The sequence below is a fragment of the Anolis carolinensis genome, unplaced genomic scaffold (genome assembly GCF_035594765.1).
Source record: "Anolis carolinensis isolate JA03-04 unplaced genomic scaffold, rAnoCar3.1.pri scaffold_7, whole genome shotgun sequence".
Lineage (NCBI taxonomy): Eukaryota > Metazoa > Chordata > Lepidosauria > Squamata > Dactyloidae > Anolis > Anolis carolinensis.
This window is the reverse complement of record NW_026943818.1, coordinates 24,417,564-24,438,420: the sequence shown is the minus strand read 5'-3', so window position 1 is coordinate 24,438,420 and position 20,857 is coordinate 24,417,564. Positions and strand designations below refer to the sequence as shown.

At 40.5% G+C, this 20,857-nt stretch overlaps 1 protein-coding gene and 1 long non-coding RNA gene across 7 annotated transcripts in view; one reads left to right on the top strand and one right to left on the bottom strand.

Moving 5' to 3' along the window:
• cuedc1 (CUE domain containing 1) overlaps positions 1-20,857 on the top strand; it is a 74,385-nt gene that overhangs the window by 28,036 nt on the left and 25,492 nt on the right. For all 6 annotated transcript variants that reach the window (XM_062960160.1, XM_062960159.1, XM_062960158.1 and 3 more), the window contains 2 exons: positions 12,281-12,443; positions 14,521-15,134. In XM_062960160.1, the coding sequence (XP_062816230.1) occupies positions 14,844-15,134 (291 nt within the window). In that variant the 5' untranslated portion in view covers positions 12,281-12,443; positions 14,521-14,843. The remainder of the gene's footprint in view (positions 1-12,280; positions 12,444-14,520; positions 15,135-20,857) is intronic.
• The window catches only part of LOC134293218 (uncharacterized), a 171,062-nt gene that overhangs the window by 142,704 nt on the left and 7,501 nt on the right, over positions 1-20,857 (bottom strand). The window lies entirely within an intron of this gene.

Sequence of the window (20,857 nt, the reverse complement as noted above, 5' to 3'; positions counted from 1 at the left end):
ATCATAAACGGGCCGGCAGAACGTTGGATAAGCGAATATGTTGGATAATAAGGAGAGATTAAGGAAATGCCTATTAAACATCAAATTAGGTTATGATTTTACAAATTAAGCACCAAAACATCACGTTATACTACAAATTTGACAGAAAAAGTAGTTCAATACGCAGTAATGCTATGTAGTAATTACGGTATTTATGAATTTAGCACCAAAATATCATGATGTATTGAAAACATTGACTACAAAAATGCGTTGGATTATCCAGAGGCTTGGATAAGCGAGGCTTGGATTAGTGAGACTCTACTGTAGTAATAATAACAATAATACAGTAGAGTCTCACTTATCCAACACTGGCTTACGTTCTGGATTATCCAACGCATTTTTGTAGTCAGTGTTTTCAATGCATTGTGATATTTTGGTTCGAAATTCGTAAATACTGTATAGTAATTACTACATAGCATTACTGCATATTGAACTACTTTTTCTGTCAAATTTGTTGTATAACATGATGTTTTGGTGCTTAATTTGTAAAATCATAACCTATTTTGATGTTTAATAGGCTTTTTCTTAATTTGCTCATCCAACGTTCTGCCAGCCCGTTTATGTTGGATAAGTGAGACTCTACTGTAGTAATAATAATAATAATACAAAAACAACAACAATTTTGAAGGCTCCTATTTATTTATTATTTGCAGTATTTATATCTCAGGGCAGATCACAACGCACATAGACATGGCAAACATTCAATGCCATTAGACATACGACATATATAGACAGACCCAGAGGCAATTTAACATTTTCCAGCTTCTGGCTTCATGAGGCTATGCTCAATTCCGTCCACAGGAGGAGCTGCTGCTTCATCATCCACTGTGACACCGAGTCCTTGATGGAGTACAGTAGAGTCTCACTTATCCAACGTTCTGGATTATCCATCGCATTTTTGTAGTCAGTGTTTTCAATATATCGTGATATTTTGGTGTTAAATTCGTAAATACAGTAATTACTACATAGCATTACTGCGTATTGAACTACGTTTTCTGTCAAATTTGTTGTGTAACATGATGTTTTGGTGCTTAATTTGTAAAATCATAACCTAATTTGATGTTTAATAGGCTTTTCCTTAATCCCTCCTTATTATCCAACATATTCACTTATTCAACGTTCTGCTGGCCTGTTTATGTTGGATAAGTGAGACTCTACTGTACTTCCTCATTCCATTCCGTAGGCTGCTGGACGTTTATATGGTGTCGTAAATTAGTTAAATTAGCCTCCCCGCATAAAGCGGTACCTGAATTTCCTACTTGACAGATACGACTGTCATTTGGGTTGCTTAGCAGTTTGAAAACCACAGGCCACAGGGAGAGCTGCCGCTTCTCTGTCCACGTGTGATGCCAAGTCCTTGATGGAGTACTTCCTCATTCCATTCCGCATGCTGCTTGAAGGGTCCTTTTGGCTGGCTATTTTGGGGTGGGGCAAGCTCATCATTTTATTATTTACGAAGCCCATCTAGCAGCCCCGTGTCACGTTGACTTAGAGCAGCTTGTTCCAACAGCAGCACACAATAGTGCGTTTGCTGGCCATATATCAAGATATTTGCTGACAGTTCAGGGAGCAAATGTTTGCACTTTTTGCTTGTTTTCCTCGCCATATGCCTGCCATATGTGCCGTTTCATTCCCCAACCCCGATCCGAGGGCAAAGGGAAGTTTCTTGGGCTGTTTGTTGGCTTTGCAAACCGAAGACAGGTGTCCAGGGTCTGAGCCAAGGCAGTATTAAATGCTTTAGACTCCCACGTCCAGAGAGATCAGTGGCCGGGATGGCACACAACTCGCAAATGTGGCCAAACTCGGTTGTGTAAGAGCACAAAAGGTCGGAAGGCACAGGAGTGCAAAGGCCTTTCAGAGGGACAACCTTCTTGAAATGTGTGAGTTGTTGGCATCACTTCTCTCCTATAACTATGAAGGTTAAATGCACGTTAAGCCGTCTTTTGGATACATAGCTACTGCTAGATTGAATCAGAGATCAAACAGAATGATTTGCAAGTACTCCCTTTAATAATAATTAATAATAATAATAATAATAATAATAATACACTTTATATATATGCAAGCCTCCGGTGGCTCAGTGTGTTAAAGCGCTGAGCTGCTGAACTTGGAGACCGAAAGGTCCCAGGTTCAAATCCGGGGAGCGGGAGTGAGCGCCTGCTGTTAGCTCCAGCTTCTGTTTTCCCGAAAATAAGACATCCCCAGAAAATAAGACCTAGTAGAGGTTTTGCTGAATTGCTAAATATAAGGCCTCCCCCGAAAGTAAGACCTAGCAAAGGTTTTGTTTGGAAGCATATGTACCATAGTTTGTAGAACACGGAAATAATGATACAGTAGAGTCTCACTTATCCAACATAAACGGGCCGGCAGAATGTTGGATAAGCGAATATGTTGGATAATTAGGGATTAAGGAAAAGCCTATTAAACATCAAAATAGGTTATAATTTTACAAATTAAGCACCAAAACAGCATGTTAGACAACAAATTTGACAGAAAAAGTAGTTCAATACGCAGTAATGCTATGTAGTAATTACTGTATTTACGAATTTAGAACCAAAATATCATGATATAACATTGACTACAAAAATGCCTTGGATAATCCAGAACCTTGGATAAGCAAGTCTTGGATAAGTGAAACTCTACTGTACTGCCTTTAATAATAATAATAATAATAATAATAATAATAATAATAATACACTTTATACACAGTAGAGTCTCACTTATCCAAGCCTCTGGATTATCCAAGCCATTTTTGTAGTCAGGGTTTTCAATATAGCGTGATATTTTGGTGCTAAATTTGTAAATACAGTAATTACAACATAACATTACTGCATATTGAACTACTTTTTCTGTCAAATTTGTTGTATAACATGAGGTTTTTGTGCTTCATTTGTAAAACCATAACCTAATTTGATGTTTAATAGGCTTTTCCTTAATCCCTCCTTATTATCCAACATATTCGCTTATCCAAGCTTCTGCTGGCCCATTTAGCTTGGATAAGTGAGACTCTACTGTATATGCAAGCCTCCGGTGGTTCAGTGTGTTAAACTGCTGAGCTGCTGAACTTGCAGACTGAAAGGTCCCAGGTTCAAACCCGGGGAGCGGAGTGAGCACCCACTGTTAGCTCCAGCTTCTGCCAACCTAGCAGTTCGAAAACATGCAAATGTGAGTAGATCAATGTGAGTAGATCTGGTGAGAAGGTAATGGCATTCCATGCAGTCATGCCGGCCACATGACCTTGGAGGTGTCTATGGACAACGCCGGCTCTTTGGCTTAGAAATGGAGATGAGTACAAACCCCCAGAGTCAGACACGACTGGACTTAACGTCAGGGGAAACCTTTACCTTTACCTTAGTAAGTAAGTAAGTAAAAGTTTATTTGTATACCACCTTCTCTCCCGAAAGGGATTCAGGGCGGTTTCCAATATAAAATCAGCATAAAACATTGTACAATAAAACACTGAAAACACTATAAAATGCTATAACAATTGACTAAAACAATCACATAAACAGAAGGAATATACAGTAGAGTCTCACTTATCCAACATTCACTTATCCAACGCTCTGGATTATCCAACGCATTTTTGTAGTCAATGTTTTCAATATATCGTGATTTTTGGGTGCTAAATTCATAAATACAGTACTTACTACGTAGCATTACTGCATATTGAACTACTTTTTCTGTCAAATTTGTTGTATATCATGATGTTTTGGTGCTTAATTTGTAAAACCATAACCTAATTTGATGTTTAATAGGCTTCTTCTTCATCTCTCCTTATTATCCAACATATTCGCTTATCCAACATTCTGCTGGCCCATTTTTGTTGGATAATTGAGACTCTACTGTAATCACTCAAATAACATATGAATCAGAAAAGAAAAAAAGACCACTGGGATGGAGGAGAGGATGGCCTGGAGGGGCCACTAGAACTAAAATGCAATATTATATTCTAAGATGCTTTGGGGCAGAGGAATAAAGTGCAGTGTACCTTACCTTATATATGCATGTTTTTCAAACTGCTAAGCAACCTGAATGACAGTTGTATCTGTCAAGTAGGAAATTCAGGTACCGCTTTATGCGGGGAGGCTAATTTAACGAATTTACGACACCATAAAAACATCCAGCAGTGTGCGGAAGAATGAGGAAGTACTCCATCAAGGACTCGGTGTCACAGTGGATGATGACGCGGCAGCTCCCCCTGTGGCTGGAATCGAGCATGCCCTCATGAAGCCGGAAGATGGAAAAAGTTAAATTGCCATCTTCTTGGTGGTTGCTTCCAGGCTGTGGAAATATCTCTCCTGGCTTCCCTGCTTGTTGTTTCGTTGCATCTCGGCTCCATTCAGAAAGCTTTGGATTTGGAAGGTCCCAAGTATGAGCTTGCCTTGGTGGCCAGAGGATATCTCTCTGGTTGCCACCCGCTCAGAACTCTCCTATAGATCAAGAGGCAGGCAGCATCTCGTTTTTGAGACAGTGGCATGTTCATTCTCTCTTGTGCGTGAGATTTCCTAGCCAAGAAAGAGGAACACGGCCCACGGGGAGGCCTTGGCAAAACGTTCAAGCTGTGAATGAACAGCTCCGAGTCTGAGCCGGAAAAACATCGGCGGATGACTTACAGAAGGGAGACAATATGTTTTTGATCTGTTGGGAAGCGGGGAGAGGACAGCAAAGGGCATGCCAGGATTCTCGGGCCTTCTGCCCAACAATGAACACCCACAACCGGGAAATTATCTGCATCATCAAGGGGATGGGAGCAGCGTGGAAAACATTACCATTTCCTGGAAAGGGAAGCTGTTGGAGATACAGTACTTAAGTACAAGCGTTTCTGTGCTCTGCAACATACAGTACTTAAGTACGAGGGTTGAATGAAGAGTAATGCCTCCACCTCTGTTACTTGGGTTTGGATGGGAGTATTTTAATCAATCAAACGCAGAAATAATCCTTAGAACGTGCTCTTTAACGACCACTATTCACTTTCCCACATCATCACCAGAAAATTGGATACATTTCTGCCAACAATGAACAAGTTTTCTGAAGCCGTCACAGAAGAAGTCGACACTCTGTTTCCGCAACCAGCGTCTCACAGTTCTCTCAACATCCGATCGCCAAGCAAAGCAATAATGTGACCCACACGTTCTTGTGAAATGCCGATGATGCTTGAAATTTCTCTCTGAGTGATATGACGATCATCCTGAATCAATCTGTCCACCTTTTGCTTGTGAAACTCGGTGGTTGCTGTCACAGGACGTCCAACTCTTTGTTTGTCACGCATGTCAGATGTTCCCACCTCAACATCTTTAAACTTACTTGCCCAACAACGCACAGGACTCACATCAACACAATCACCATAAACAACTTGCATTCTCTGATGAATCTCCTTTGTGGTGACACCTTCTGCTGTCAAGAATTCAGTGATTGCACATTGCTTAAGTTGCATTGACCGACCGTCTGTGCAGGGTTCCCAACTTCGCACTTTAACAACACAACCGTTCAATGCTAAGGCTTCCCCGTCTGCGCAGGGTTCCATACTTTGCACTTTAACAACACAACCGTTCAATGCTAAGGCTTCCCCGTCTGTGTAGGGTTCCATACTTCGCACTTTCACAACACAACCGTTCAATGCTAAGGCTTCCCCGTCTGTGCAGGGTTCCATACTTTGCACTTTAACAACACAACCGTTCAATGCTAAGGCTTCCCCGTCTGTGCAGGGTTCCATACTTCGCACTTTAACAACACAACCGTTCAATGCTAAGGCTTCCCCGTCTGTGCAGGGTCCCATACGTCGCACTTTAACAACACAACCGTTCAATGCTAAGGCTTCCCCGTCTGCGCAGGGTTCCATACTTCGCACTTTCACAACACAACCTTTCAATGCTAAGGCTTCCCCGTCTGCGCAGGGTTCCATACTTCGCACTTTCACAACACAACCGTTCAATGCTAAGGCTTCCCCGTCTGCGCAGGGTCCCATACGTCGCACTTTAACAACACAACCGTTCAATGCTAAGGCTTCCCCGTCTGCGCAGGGTTCCATACTTCGCACTTTAACAACACAACCGTTCAATGCTAAGGCTTCCCCGTCTGTGCAGGGTTCCATACTTCGCACTTTAACAACACAACCGTTCAATGCTAAGGCTTCCCCGTCTGTGCAGGGTTCCATACTTCGCACTTTAACAACACAACCGTTCAATGCTAAGGCTTCCCCGTCTGCGCAGGGTCCCATACGTCGCACTTTAACAACACAACCGTTCAATGCTAAGGCTTCCCCGTCTGTGCAGGGTTCCATACTTCGCACTTTAACAACACAACCGTTCAATGCTAAGGCTTCCCCGTCTGTGCAGGGTTCCATACTTCGCACTTTAACAACACAACCGTTCAATGCTAAGGCTTCCCCGTCTGTGCAGGGTCCCATACGTCGCACTTTAACAACACAACCGTTCAATGCTAAGGCTTCCCCGTCTGCGCAGGGTTCCATACTTCGCACTTTCACAACACAACCTTTCAATGCTAAGGCTTCCCCATCTGCGCAGGGTTCCATACTTCGCACTTTCACAACACAACCGTTCAATGCTAAGGCTTCCCCGTCTGCGCAGGGTCCCATACTTCGCACTTTAACAACACAACCGTTCAATGCTAAGGCTTCCCCGTCTGCGCAGGGTTCCATACTTCGCACTTTCACAACACAACCTTTCAATGCTAAGGCTTCCCCATCTGCGCAGGGTTCCATACTTCGCACTTTCACAACACAACCGTTCAATGCTAAGGCTTCCCCGTCTGCGCAGGGTCCCATACGTCGCACTTTAACAACACAACCGTTCAATGCTAAGGCTTCCCCGTCTGCGCAGGGTCCCATACTTCGCACTTTAACAACACAACCGTTCAATGCTAAGGATTCCCTGTCTGTAGAAACCAGCTCCTTGGAGATGTCCGCTTTATTGGACGCAATCTGCCCTCGGATTAACATCCCGCTACTTGCGAACTAATGAGGCTAAAGCGCTTTGGCTTCTCCCCCAGTTCACAGCAGTGAAGCTCTGGAGGTTTCCAGGGAAATATTCAATTTGCTTGGACGCCTTCTTTCTTTTTGTTTCACACATTTCCAAGGCCAAAATGGAAAATCGTTGGCTCTTCAGAGTAAGAGTCCTCTTGAAAGAACACAAGGGCAGCCTTGTCTTTAACCACAAAGACAGGAGTTCGCCTTACACCTGGGCTTCGTTCCCGATAACTGGTTTCTTGTAATGAGACCCTTCCCCTAATAAATGAAGTTAAAGAAGCATTTGTATGGAGTCAATCCATTTAACCTACCCATATATACTCGAGCATAAGCCGACCCAAATATATATAATTATATAATTATACTACTGTGCCCAGCCACGCGTTGCTGTGGCCAGGACTTAATTTTTCTTTTCTTTTTCTTGTATGAACATGGAGGCATGGATGAGAGGTTGTGCTGTCAATTTTCGAGGTTGTGGGGCATTTAGTTTAGTTGCTTTGTCCGGTGCCATGATTCCATTACCCTTTTATATATATAGATAAGCCGACCCAAATATAAGCCGAGGCACCTAATTTTACCAACCAAAAATTGGATAATTTATTGACTCGAGTATAAGCCGAGGGTGGGAAATGCAGCAGCTACTGGTCAATTTCAAAATAAAAATTGAAACTAATAAAATTACATTAATTGAGGCATCTGTAGGTTAAATGTTTTTGAATATTTATCATATTTAAAAAAAACCAATAAACTAGCTCTATAAGTGGAAAAGTAGTGTCAATAAAAACAATATTTTATCAACAATAATTTAATAATAATAATAATAATACAAACATTCAATGCCTAGATAAAAAATGCAGAGCTAGATATAGATCTATAATTATATACAGTAGAGTCTCACTTATCCAAGCTAAACGGGCCGGCAGAATGTTGGAAAAGTGAATATGTTGGATAATAAGGAGGGATTAAGGAAAAGCCTATTAAACATCAAATTAGGTTATGATTTTACAAATTAAGCACCAAAACATCATGTTATACAACAAATTTGACAGAAAAAGTAGTTCAATACGCAGTAATGCTATGTTGTAATTACTGTATTTACAAATTTAGCACCAAAATATCACGATATATTGAAAACATTGACTACAAAAATGGCTTGGATTATCCAGAGGCTTGGATAAGCGAGGCTTGGATTAGTGAGACTCTACTGTAATACAAACATTCAATGCCTAGATAAAAAATACAGAGCTAGATATAGATCTATAATTATATATATTGATTTCACATATGCATCCCCCCTGAAACGTTTGCAAATCCTCTCTCTCTATATAGATGTATGTGCATTTCCCTTGCAATATTTGCAAGCCCTATATATCTATAGTCTTATCTATCTACATGTCTATATACCGGTATGTATTTGTGTGTACATTTCCCCTATAATATTTGCAAGCCCTATACAGTACACTTATGCAAGATAAACGGGCCAGCAGAATGTTGGATAAGAGTGAGAGCTGGCTGCAATTGTTCCTTTTTGGTTGGAATAAGAAATGATTATTTAATCTGCCAGTCTGAGAAGAGCATCCCGGGAGATTATTTTCCCACGGGACAAATCTTTCTGTGCCACATTTTCCCCTGCAATTGTTGAGCCCAGGTTCAGGGCAAGGGTTGTCTTCAGTCTTGTTTCGGTGACCTGGAAATGAAGCCCTGTCGGGCAGTGCCCGAAGAAGCAACAAGGCTTCCGTTGTGACTATTTCTTTTTTGTTTTCTAGGCTCATTAATTGTATAACCCAGCTTGCATTTTTTTTTTCATATGGAGTGTCTTGAGTGAAGAGGAAAGAATTGCCTGTGTGTATTCCACCGGCTCCGACTGTAGAAACATGAAGATTGTCATGGTTTGCAAAGGCACTGTGCTATGTGTGTGTTAACTGGAAAACGAAGTGCATGAAGCCGATTGGATGAGCCTGCAAAGGACCCGGGAATTTGATTTGATACTTTTTCTGTTCTGCTGCTTTAGAACCAACCAGTTTGAACCAGTTTTTGTTCATTGTGTGTGAGCTGACTCAGTATTGCCTGGAAGAAAGATGGCTGTGAACTCAGAGAGGCCTTGCTATTTCTGAGGCCTGGTTTGTTGCTGAGAAAGGAGGATGAATAATCAGGACTATATTCTTCTCTGAAGCAGATTTATGGACTGAGAAAGGACTGCTTAGTAATACAGTAGAGTCTCACTTATCCAACACTCGCTTATCCAACATTTTGGATTATCCAACACATTTTTGTAGTCAATGTTTTCAATACATCATGATATTTTCGTGCTAAATTCGTAAATATAGTACAGTAGAGTCTCACTTATCCAAGCTAAACGGGCCGGCAGAACGTTGGATAAGCGAATATGTCGGATAATAAGGAGGGATTAAGGAGAAGCTTATTAAACATCAAATTAGGTTATGATTTTACAAATTATGCACCAAAACATCATGTCATACAACAAATTTGACAGAAAAAGCAGTTCAGTACACAGTAATGTTATGTAGTAATTACTGTATTTACGAATTTAGCACTAAAATATCATGATGTATTGAAAACTGACTACAAAAATGCGTTGGATAATCCAGAACGTTGGATAAGTGAGACTCTACTGTATATTCTTCTCTGAAGCAGATTTATGGACTGAGAAAGGACTGCTTAGTAATACAGTGGAGTCTCACTTATCCAACACTCACTTATCCAACGTTCTGGATTATCCAACGCATTTTTGTAGTCAAAGTTTTCAATATATCGTGACATTTTGGTGCTAAGTTCGTAAATACAGTAATTGCTACATAGCATTACAGTGTATTGAACTACTTTATCTGTCAAACTTGTTGTCTAACATGATGTTTTGGTGCTTAATTTGTAAAATCATAACCTAATTTGATGTTTAATAGGCTTTTCCTTAATCTCTCCTTATTATCCAACATATTCGCTTATCCAACGTTCTGCCAGCCCGTTTATGTTGGATAAGTGAGACTCTACTGTATCTCAGTAATGCTTCTATTTATACTAGCTTGGGGACCCAGCGATGCCCGGGTTATTTGAAAAAGGCATGATTTGTCTTTGAATGTTATGTATTGTGTTTGTTTCTTTATTTACTACATTTATATCCCGCTCTTCTCACCTCGAAGGGGACCCAGAGCGGCTTACAAATCAAATTGTGTTTGGAGTGGGTGAACTACAATTCCCAGAATTGTGGCTCCATCCTCCCCAAACCTGACCATTTTGGGTCTATGTACCAAGTGTGGTCCAGATCCGTTGTTGGCTGGGTTCAGTGCTCTTTGGATGCAGATGAACTACAACTCCCAGAATCAAGACCCATTCCCACAAACCCCTGCAGTATGTTCATGCGGCTTCTCTTTGCAAAGTTTGGTCTCAGTCTATTGTCAGTGTGGGCCAGTTTCTTTGGATGCAGGTGAACTATAACTCCCTTTCCCCCAAACTTGTCCAATATGTTCTATTGGTTATGGGGGTTCTGTGTGCCAAGTTTGGTCCTGGTCCATCATCGGTGGGGTTCAAAGTGCTCATTCATTGCAGGTGAACTATAAATCCCAGTACCTACTTCTCCCAAATGTCCAGACCTATTCCCCTCCAAACCCACCAGTATTCAAATCTGGGCATATCAGGGATGCAGGGCAAGTTTGGTCCAGAACCATCATTGTTTGGGTTCATAGCGTTCTGGGTGTAGGTGAACTACAACTCCTCTCCATTCCCCAGTAGTAGTGACAGGGCTCTGACTTGATGCAGGGTGAACTACAACTTCCACCATGTGGAGTCAATCCCCCAAACTCCTCCAGGAAGTATAGTTGTGCTGTGTTTGTTCTGGAGACAGATTTGAAAGGGACGGGCAGTGGGCGGGGTCATGCAAATGCCACAGCAATGGAGAACCCTGGGATGCCTGCTGTGGTGGAAGAAATAGCAAAATCTAGGATGAAATGGTCCCCAAATGAAAGCATTCCTTGGGTGGTGGTTTGTAGTGTTTGGGGAGGACATTGGCAGGTGTTGGGCTGCATGTTCATGGTGCTCACTGTAACCTCAAATGTCAGTGGAAAACAGTGACTTGCTAGATTCTTAGACCTGGAAAGTAGAGCCTGTTTGTGGAGGCTGGAGACACTATGTGTGAGCAGATATCCGTGCCACATACACACATACGGGTTTTTGCTTTTATTATGGATTTAGATTAGATTAGATTAGATTTAGATTTAGATTTAGATTAGATAGATTAGATTAGACTAGATTAGATTTAGATATAGATTAGATATAGGTATGTAGGTATAGGTATATAGGTATAGATATGAGCTGAAAATTGGTGGTCTTTGGGGGAAGTTTGCCCAGCGTTTCTTATGATACAGGAGCCTCGGATTTCCAGCAACAAGTAACACATAGCCTAAATAAGTGGTTCCCAAACTTATTTGGCCTGCCGCCCCCTTTCCAGAAAAATATTACTCAGCTCCCCCTGAAAAGGGGGCATGGCTTAGAGGGGTGGGCGTGGCTCCTGCTCAAGAGGGCGGGGCTGAGCCTCTCCCCTAGTCCAAGATGCAGGGCTGGGAGGGGAAGTGGGTGGGGCCACAAATAGGCAGCCAGGACTGGGATGGGTGGAGTTACGAGCTCTGAGGCAGGGCTGAGCTTCTATACCTGTCCTGCAGCACCTGCCAGGACACAGGGGGCGGGGCCTCTTCCCAAGTGTCTAACAGGGCTGAACATCAATACCCCGCCCCCGTGTTCTAACAAGCGCCTGAGGGGAGGTATAGAGGCTCAGCGCTGTCTCACCCCCACCCCTTTAGTCCTAAAAGGCCTCTCAGGAGAGGTATAGAGGCTCAGCCCTGTCTCGGGCTCTTGGGAAGAGGCCCCGCCCCCACCCCTAGCCCCACCCTTTAGTCCTAAAAGGCCTCTCCGGAGAGGTATAGAGGCTCAGCCCTGTCTCGGGCTCTTGGGAAGAAGCCACACCCACTCCTCTAGCTCCGCCTCCTGTGTCCTAACAGGCACTTCAGGGTCTCAGCCCTGTCTCCGGCACTTGGGAAGAGGCCCCGCCCCTCCCCTGGCCCCGCCCCGTGTCCTAATAGGTGCCATCACCGCCCCCCTGGATTGCTGCAGTGCCCACCAGGGGGCGGTAGCACCCACTTTGGGAATCACTGGCCTAAATGTTAACTTTGTTGTTGCCTTTTTTGTCGATTCATTCTCAATACACTGAGGAATGACATAGCACTAAAACATGGGTTTTTCTTGCAGGTTGCTATGGTTATTTTCCCATCCGTCTGGACAGTTAGGGAAAGCCTCTCCGCTTGGTTCTATAACAAGCAGCTTTTGTGGAATTGCTGGAGAACAGGGTGCTGACACTGCCCCGTGAATCGTCTCGGTTTCGCCCCATGTGCACAAAATGGTACAGCTAAAGGTATGCATTTTCAAGCTAAGGACCATAAACTGAAACAACAATGTGATGTGGCATCTAAAAAAACCAACGGGATGTTGGACTGTATAGAAATACTGTAGAGTCTCACTTATCCAAGCTAAGCGGGCCGGCAGAAGCTTGGATAAGCGAATATCTTGGATAATAAGGAGGGATTAAGGAAAAGCCTATTAAATATCAAATAAGGTTATGATTTTACAAATTAAGCACCAAAACATCATATTATACAACACATTTGACAGAAAAAGGAGTTCAATACATGGTAATGCTATGTAGTAATTACTGTATTTACGAATTTAGTACCAAAATATCATGATGTATTGAAAACATTGTCTACAAAAATGCGTTGGATAATTCAGAACATTGGATAAGGGAGTGTTGGATAAGTGAGACTCTACTGTAGTAATATATAATGCTTATATTGTGCTGTGCTAATAATATATTGTATGTACATATAACTTGTAAGCTGCTGTGAGTCCCCTTCGGGGTGAGACGGGTGGAATATAAATGTCACTAATAATAACAATAATAATAATAATAATAATAATAATAATAATAATAAAAACATCACACAGTCCTAGACGCTTGGGAAGTGTTCGACTTGTGATTTTGTGATACCAAATATAGCATATCTATCTTGTTTGCTGTGTCATACAAAATAATAATAATAAGAAAACTTTATTTATATACCGCCCTATCTCCCAGAAGGGACTCAGGGCCGTTTCCAATCATAAAACAACATTACATAACCACACAAAACATAATACAGTAGAGTCTCACTTATCCAACGTTCTGGATTATCCAACGCATTTTTGTAGTCAGTATTTTCAATGCATTCTGATATTTTGGTGCTAAATTCATAAATACAGTAAATACTACATAGCATTAATGTGTAATGAACTACCTTTTCTGTCAAATTTGCTGTATAACATGATGTTTTGGTGCTTAATTTGTAAAATCATAACCTAATTTGGTGTTTAATAGGCTTTTTCTTAATCTCTCCTTATTATACAACATATTCACTTATCCAACATTCTGCTGGCCCATTTATGTTGGATAAGTGAGACACTACTGTATTAAAATAAGATAAAAAACTATACAATGAGCTAATAAAATAAATAACACCATAAATAAATAAAGTTTCCCCTTCTAATTCCCTTTTTTTTCTCTTTTCCCTCAATTCTGTAATTTATTTTATTGTATGTTTTTGTCTGTGTTTTTGTTGAAAGGAACACTAATAAAATTTATTTAAAATAAATAAATAAATACAGTAGAGTCTCACTTATCCAACGTTCTGGATTATCCAACGCATTTTTGTAGTCAATGTTTTCAATGCATTCTGATATTTTGGTGCTAAATTTGTAAATACAGTAATTACTACATAGCATTAATGTGTAATGAACTACCTTTTCTGTCAAATTTGTTGTATAACATGATGTTTTGGTGCTTAATTTGTAAAATCATAACCTATTTTGATGTTTAATAGGCTTTTCCTTAATCTCTCCTTATTATACAACATATTCGCTTATCCAACGTTCTGCCGGCCCGTTTATGTTGGATAAGTGAGACTCTACTGTATTAAAATAAGATAAAAAACTATACAATTAGCTAATACAATAAATAACACAACAAACATTTTTTATTGGTTTTTCTCTTTTTTTCTCTCTTTTTTTCTCTTTTTTTCTCTCTCTCCTTTTTTTCTTTCTTTTCTGTACTTTCCTTTAAAATTTTGTTCTCACTCTTTCACTGTAACATTTTGAAAATCACAATAAAAATAAATAAATAAATAACACAATAAATAAATAAAGTTTCCCCTTCTAATTCTTTTTTCTTCCCTTTTTTTTCCTCTTTTCCCTCAATTCTGTAATTTATTTTATTGTATGTTTTTGTCTGTGTTTTTGTTGAAAGGAACACTAATAAAAATTTATTTTAAATAAATAAATAAATAAGTAAATAAATAAAGTTTTGGACACGGGGAATGGAGGACTGTTTTTCCATCACGTGCCTCTAAATTTCATTATTAGTGTCTTCTTTTCTAATTATTATTTTTTTGTCTATGCAGTCGAATGGGTTTCTGAAGCTGACAGCACCCTAGCATTCCTGAAGGTCCGAACAACTTCTTTGGGCAGATTCTTCACGACGGAAAACCTTTGTGTTTGTTGAGCCTTGCCTGGCTTTGGCATCTCCGATGCGCCTCCGTTTTGCTGTGGATTACAGGCTGCTGTGGCTTGGTGATGGCAACTTAGTGTTTTGACACTGAAACTGGACGGCGGGGGTTTCCTAGCATCTGGCTCAGGATTTATACTCAGTTTCTTCCTTCTCTACCTCACGCGCTGCTGTGAAACACAAAAAAGATTAAACATTTTCCAAAAGCAGTTATCAAAAATGACAAGTCTGTTCCGGCGGAGCAGCAGCAATGGCAGCTCGAGGAGCAGCTCTTCCGCCCAGGAACTTAACAACAGCCGCCCGGCCAGACAGGTGCGGCGGCTGGAGTTTAACCAGGCCATGGAGGATTTCAAGACCATGTTCCCCAATATGGATTACGACATCATTGAATGTGTTTTGAGGGCGAACAACGGGGCGGTGGATGCCACCATCGACCAGCTGTTGCAGATGAACCTGGATGGCAGCGGGTGCGAAGACAGCTCCGACTCGGATGACAGCATTCCTCCCGAGGTGAGCTTTGCCAAGGGTTCCTCCTGAAATCATCTTGTAGGACCATCACCATCTTCGAGAAGGTCCTCAGCGTCGTGTGTTTGGGCACATCCCCTCTTAATGCTGTTAGTCTTTAGGTCAGGGGTCCCCAAACTACGGCCCACGGGCCACTTGCGGCTCATCAAAGCCATTTATCCGGCCCCCACAGCACAAAGGCAGGAGGGGGTTGGACTAAATCAGGGGTCCTCAAACTTTTAAAGTAGAGGGCCAGTTCATGGTCCCTGAGACTGTTGAGGGGCCGAATTATCACTTGGAAAAAAAAAAACGAACAAATTCCTATGCACACTGCACATGTCTTATTTGTAGTGCAACCCCCCCTCCCAACAACATTTATTTGTTTATTTACTACATTTATACTCTGCCCTCTCTCACCTCGAAGGGACTCAAGAGTGGTTTACAAGTTGTATGTACATACAATATATTATATTAATGGCATAGCACAATATTAGCATTATATATTACTATATTGTACTATACCATTATACTGTAATATTATTAGTAATATTACATTTAATATATAACATATAATTAATATTATTATGTTGCATTATTATTAGTATTATATTGTATGGCATTATAATACAGTAGAGTCTCACTTATCCAACACTCGCTTATCCAACGTTCTGGATTATCCAACGCATTTTTGTAGTCAATGTTTTCAATATATCATGATATTTTGGTGCTAAATTCATAAATACAGTAATTACTACATAGCATTACTGCATAATGAACTACTTTTTCTGCCAAATTTGTTGTCTAACATGATGTTTTGGTGCTTCATTTGTAAAATCATAACCTAATTTGATGTTTAATAGGCTTTTCCTTAATGCCTCCTTATTATCCAACATATTCACTTATCCAACATTCTGCCGGCCCGTTTATGTTGGATAAGTGAGACTCTACTGTAATAGTATCAATATTATATGTATATACAATATATTATACTAGCTGTGCCGGACCACGCGTTGCTGTGGCAAAGTGGTGGTGGTATTGGTTAAAAATTGTTGTGTAATTTTTATTTGACTTTATTTGCATTTTTTATTAATTTTATTGTAAGTTATATTTTTATTTATTATATTTTATTATTTTCTTGTATTATTTTTAGTTATTTTCTGTTATTATAGTATTTTATTATATTAATTTTTTAGTGTTTTTTATTATTTTTTATTGGGTTGCTAGGAGACCAAGTTGGAGGAGCTTAGCCTTCTAACTGGCAGCAATTGGATAAAAGCAATTATTGCTCTCCCTCTAAGTAGGACTTTATTTTTCTTTTCTGTTTGTTGTATCAACCAAGAGGCGTGGATGATGGGTTGTGTTGTCAAATTACGAGGTTGGGGGGCCTGTAGTTTTGTTGTTTTGTGGGTCGCCGTGATGCCATCACACTTTTATATATATAGATTATTAGCATAGCACAATATTAGCATTAGATATTACTATATTGTACTATACCACTATATCGTAATATTATCAGTAATATTACATTTAATATATAATGTATAATTAATATTATTATGTTGCATTATTATTAGTATTATATTGTATGACATTATAATATTAGTATCAATATTATATGTATACACAATATATTCTGTTATTACCATAGCACAATATTAGTAAATGAATGAACAATACAATATTTAAAAATAAAAACAATTTTACCCAACATACAGTAAACCTATCAGGATTTCAATGGGAAGTGTGGGCCTGCTTCTGGCTAATGAGGTAGTCAAGTTAAGTAGGATTGTTGTTGTTGTTGAGTGCCTTCAAGTCATTTCAGACTTTGGGTGAGCCTAAGTCTAAAACTGAGAGCAGGGGCCAGGTAAATGACCTTGGAGGGCCGCATCCGGCCCCCGGGCCTTAGTTTGGGGACCCCTGGACTAAATGACCCAAGGGGTCTCTTCCAACCCTCATCATCATCATCATCATCATCATCATCATCATCATCATCATTATTATTATTATTAACATTGAGCCTGGGTGGCCATCTGTCAGGGATGCTTTGCTTGTGCTTTTGGTGCACAAAGGCAAGAGGGGGTTGGACTCAAAGGCCAAAGGGTATTATAATTATTATTATTATTATTATTATTATTATTAACATTGAGGCTGGGTGGCCATCTGTCAGGGGTGCTTTGCTTGTGCTTTTGGTGCACAAAGGCAAAAGGGGGTTGGACTCCATGGCCCAAGGGGTCCCTTCCAACCCTCTTTATTATTATTATTATTATTATTTTATTATGACACAGCAAACAAGATAGATATGCTGGATTTCGTATCAGAACATCACAAGTTGAACACTTCCCAAGTGTCTAGGACTGTGTGATGTATTTTCGGATGATGTGAGCAGATCCCAGTAGGGTGGCCTTTTGCAGTTGGCAGATCGTAATTTCGTCAATGTCTATTGTTTCCAAATGTCGGCTGAGATCTTTTGGCATGGCACCCAGTGTGCCCATCACCACCGGGACCACCTGCACTGGTTTTTGCCAGAGTCTTTGAAGTTCAGTCTTGAGGTCCTGATAGCGGCTGAGTTTTTCCTGTTGTTTTTCGTCAATGCGACTGTCACCTGGGATGGCGACATCAATGATCCAAACCTTTTTCTTTTCCTCAATTGTGATGTCTGCTGTGTTGTGTTCCAGAATTTTGTCAGTCTGGATTCGGAAGTCCCACAGTATCTTTGTGTGCTCATTTTCCAATACTTTTGCAGGTTTGTGATCCCACCAGTTCTTTGCTGCTGGGAGGTGGTACTTGAGGCATAAGTTCCAATGAATCATTTGGGCCACATAGTTGTGCCTCTGTTTGTAGTCTGTGCGATTTTCTTACAGCAGCTGAGGAGATGATCAATGGTTTCATGGGTTTCCTTGCACAGTCTGCATTTTGGGTCATCAGTTGATTTTTTTTATCTTGGCCTTAATTGCCTTTGTCCTGATGGCTTGTTCCTGGGCTGCAAGGATCAGGCCTTCTGTCTCCTTCTTCAGGGTCCCATTTGTGAGCCAGAGCCAGGTCTTCTCCTTATCAGCTTTTCCTTCAATTTTGTCAAGGAACTTTCCATGCAATATTTTGTTGTGCCAGCTGTCAGCTCTAGTTTGTAGTGCGGTTTTCTTGTACTGATTTTTTGTCTGCTGTGCTTTGAGGAGTTTCTGATTTTTGACTTCAATCAAAGCAGGTTCTTCACTTTGCCTTACATATTCTTCCAGGGCATGTTCTTCTTCTTTGACTGCTTGTTTTACTTGTTAGAGTCCTCTGCCACCAGATCTTCTAGGCAGATATAGCCGGTCAACATCACTGCGAGGGTGCAGTGAATGATGAATGGTCATGAGTTTTCTTGTTTTTCTGTCCAGCAGTATATCTTATGACAGGTATGGCCCAGGTGTTTATGGCCTTGATGGTGTTGCCTCCATTGAGCTTGCTTTTGAGAATTTTTCTGACCCTTTGTGTATATTCTTTACTGACCACAGTCTTCACATGTTCATGCTTGATGTTGTCCAGCTGTAATATGCCCAGATATTTATAGGCCTCTGGCTGGTGACACTTTATTGTTTGGCCATTAGACATATTTATGCCCTCACTTTCAATGATTTTTCCCTTCTTCAATGCCACTGTCGAACATTTGTCCAAGCCAAACTCCATGCTGATATCAGTGCTAAAAATTCGGACAGTGTTGGTCAGAGATTGGATTTCAGTTTCCATTTTCCCATATAGCTTCATGTCATCCATGTACATCAGATGCGAAATGTTGTGAGAATTCTTAGATGTTTGGTAGCCGAGATTTGTCTTTTGTAAGATTGTTGACAGAGGGATCATGGCAATAATGAAAAGCAGAGGGGACAATGAGTCTCCCTGGAAAATTCCTCTTCTGATGTTGACAAGTCCATAGCTTTCATTTCCAACAAACAGTTTTCCAGTGCTCCATCATGTTTTCAATGAAGGTGCCAACGTTTTTACTAATCCCGATGGCGTCCAGGCACTTGATGATCCAGCTGTGTGGGAGTGAGTCAAAGGCCTTTTTGTAGTCAATCCACGTCATGTGAAGATTAGCTTTTCGGCTTTTACAGTTCTCCAGAATCATTTTGTCAATCATTAAGTGGTCTTTTGTGCCCCTGCTTTTCCGTTTGTTGCCTTTCTGTTCATCTGGCAAGATGTTTTTTTCTTCAAGATAGTCTTGAATTCTATCAGCTATGATGCCAGTCAGTAGTTTAAACATAATGGGCAGACACGTTATTGGCCTGTAGTTTCCTGGTGCTGCTCCTTTTGCTGGATCCTTTTGTATCAGGTAAGTTCTTCCAGTTGTTAGCCATTCACTGATACTTCCTTTCTGCAGCATCTCATTGAATTGTTGGGCCATTTTTCCATGTAAACTAATCAGATGTTTGAGCCAAAATCCATGAAGTTGATCACTACCAGGCGATGTCCAGTTCTTGACTTTTTGCACTCGTTTGCTGATCATTTCAGTTGTTATTTCCATCTGTTCCATTTTGTTCTGTGAGAATTTTCCTTCAAACTCCTTTATCCACCCAGCGTTTTTGTTGTAGTTCTTATTATTTTCCCAAAGCTCTTTCCAGAACTTCGTTGTTGCAGTTTTCTCTGGCTTTATGGTTACTGTGTCTGTTGTTTTGTTCAGGCTCTGGTAGAACCGTCTTTGGTCTGATTGAAATAGTTGATTTTGTCTGTACTGGATGATTCCGGCTTCATATCTTTCAATAATAATAATAATAATAATTATTATTATTATTATTATTATTATTATTATTATTATTATTAGAGCCTATCAGTGGAAGTGGCACCCCAGCCACACTCATGCATATATATTTTCATTTTTATTATGTGTATAGATAGGCACAAACACACTCAGAAACAATTTTATTGGAAGAAGTATGGACTCTGTATACACCATCTATTTCCTTGCCTGTAACTCCGTTATATCGGATTTAATATTCAGAAAAGCAGGTCAGTGGGTTTGGGTTAACTAATTAATGCTCCTTAAGTGCTCTGAAGCTTCTTAGGCCCTTGATCCAGTTTTAAAGACGTGACCCCATGGAGAATTTGCCAGGTTCCAAGATCTTCCAGCAATTGGTCCTTTCGCTACTCATTTATTCTTCTGTAGAAGGGAAGAGAGCTTGAAGGAAGGAAGCTTTTCCCCACTTCCAGTTCCAAATGAGTGGCTTGAAGGGTCCTTCAGGCAATTGCTTTCCTGCCTGGATGGAGAGGATGAGGTGCACTTGCTAAAGATGTTATCATGTCATGTTATGTTAGGTTATGACATGATATTGTGCTATAATACATCAACTCCCTTTCTATATATATATTCTGACTGTTTTTCCCTTAACTTAAACAACAAAACTACTGGAGGAAATAACACCAAATTTGGCCACAAAAGACATAGTCATGCGGTCTGTGTTTTTACATCAAAAAAACAAGAAAAATAAAGTCCTCATTAGAGGGAGAGGAATAACTGTTTTTTCCCCATTACTGCCAGTTAGAAGGGTGAGACTCTACTGTATGTGTATGTGTGTGTGTATCTATCTATATATATAAAAGAGTGATGGCATCACGGCGACCGACAAAACAACAAAACTACAGGCCCCCCAACTTCGAAATTTGACAACACAACCCATCATCCATGCCTCTAGGTTGATACAACAAAAAGAAAAGAAAAATAAAGTCCTAATTAGAGGGAGAGTAATAATTGCTTT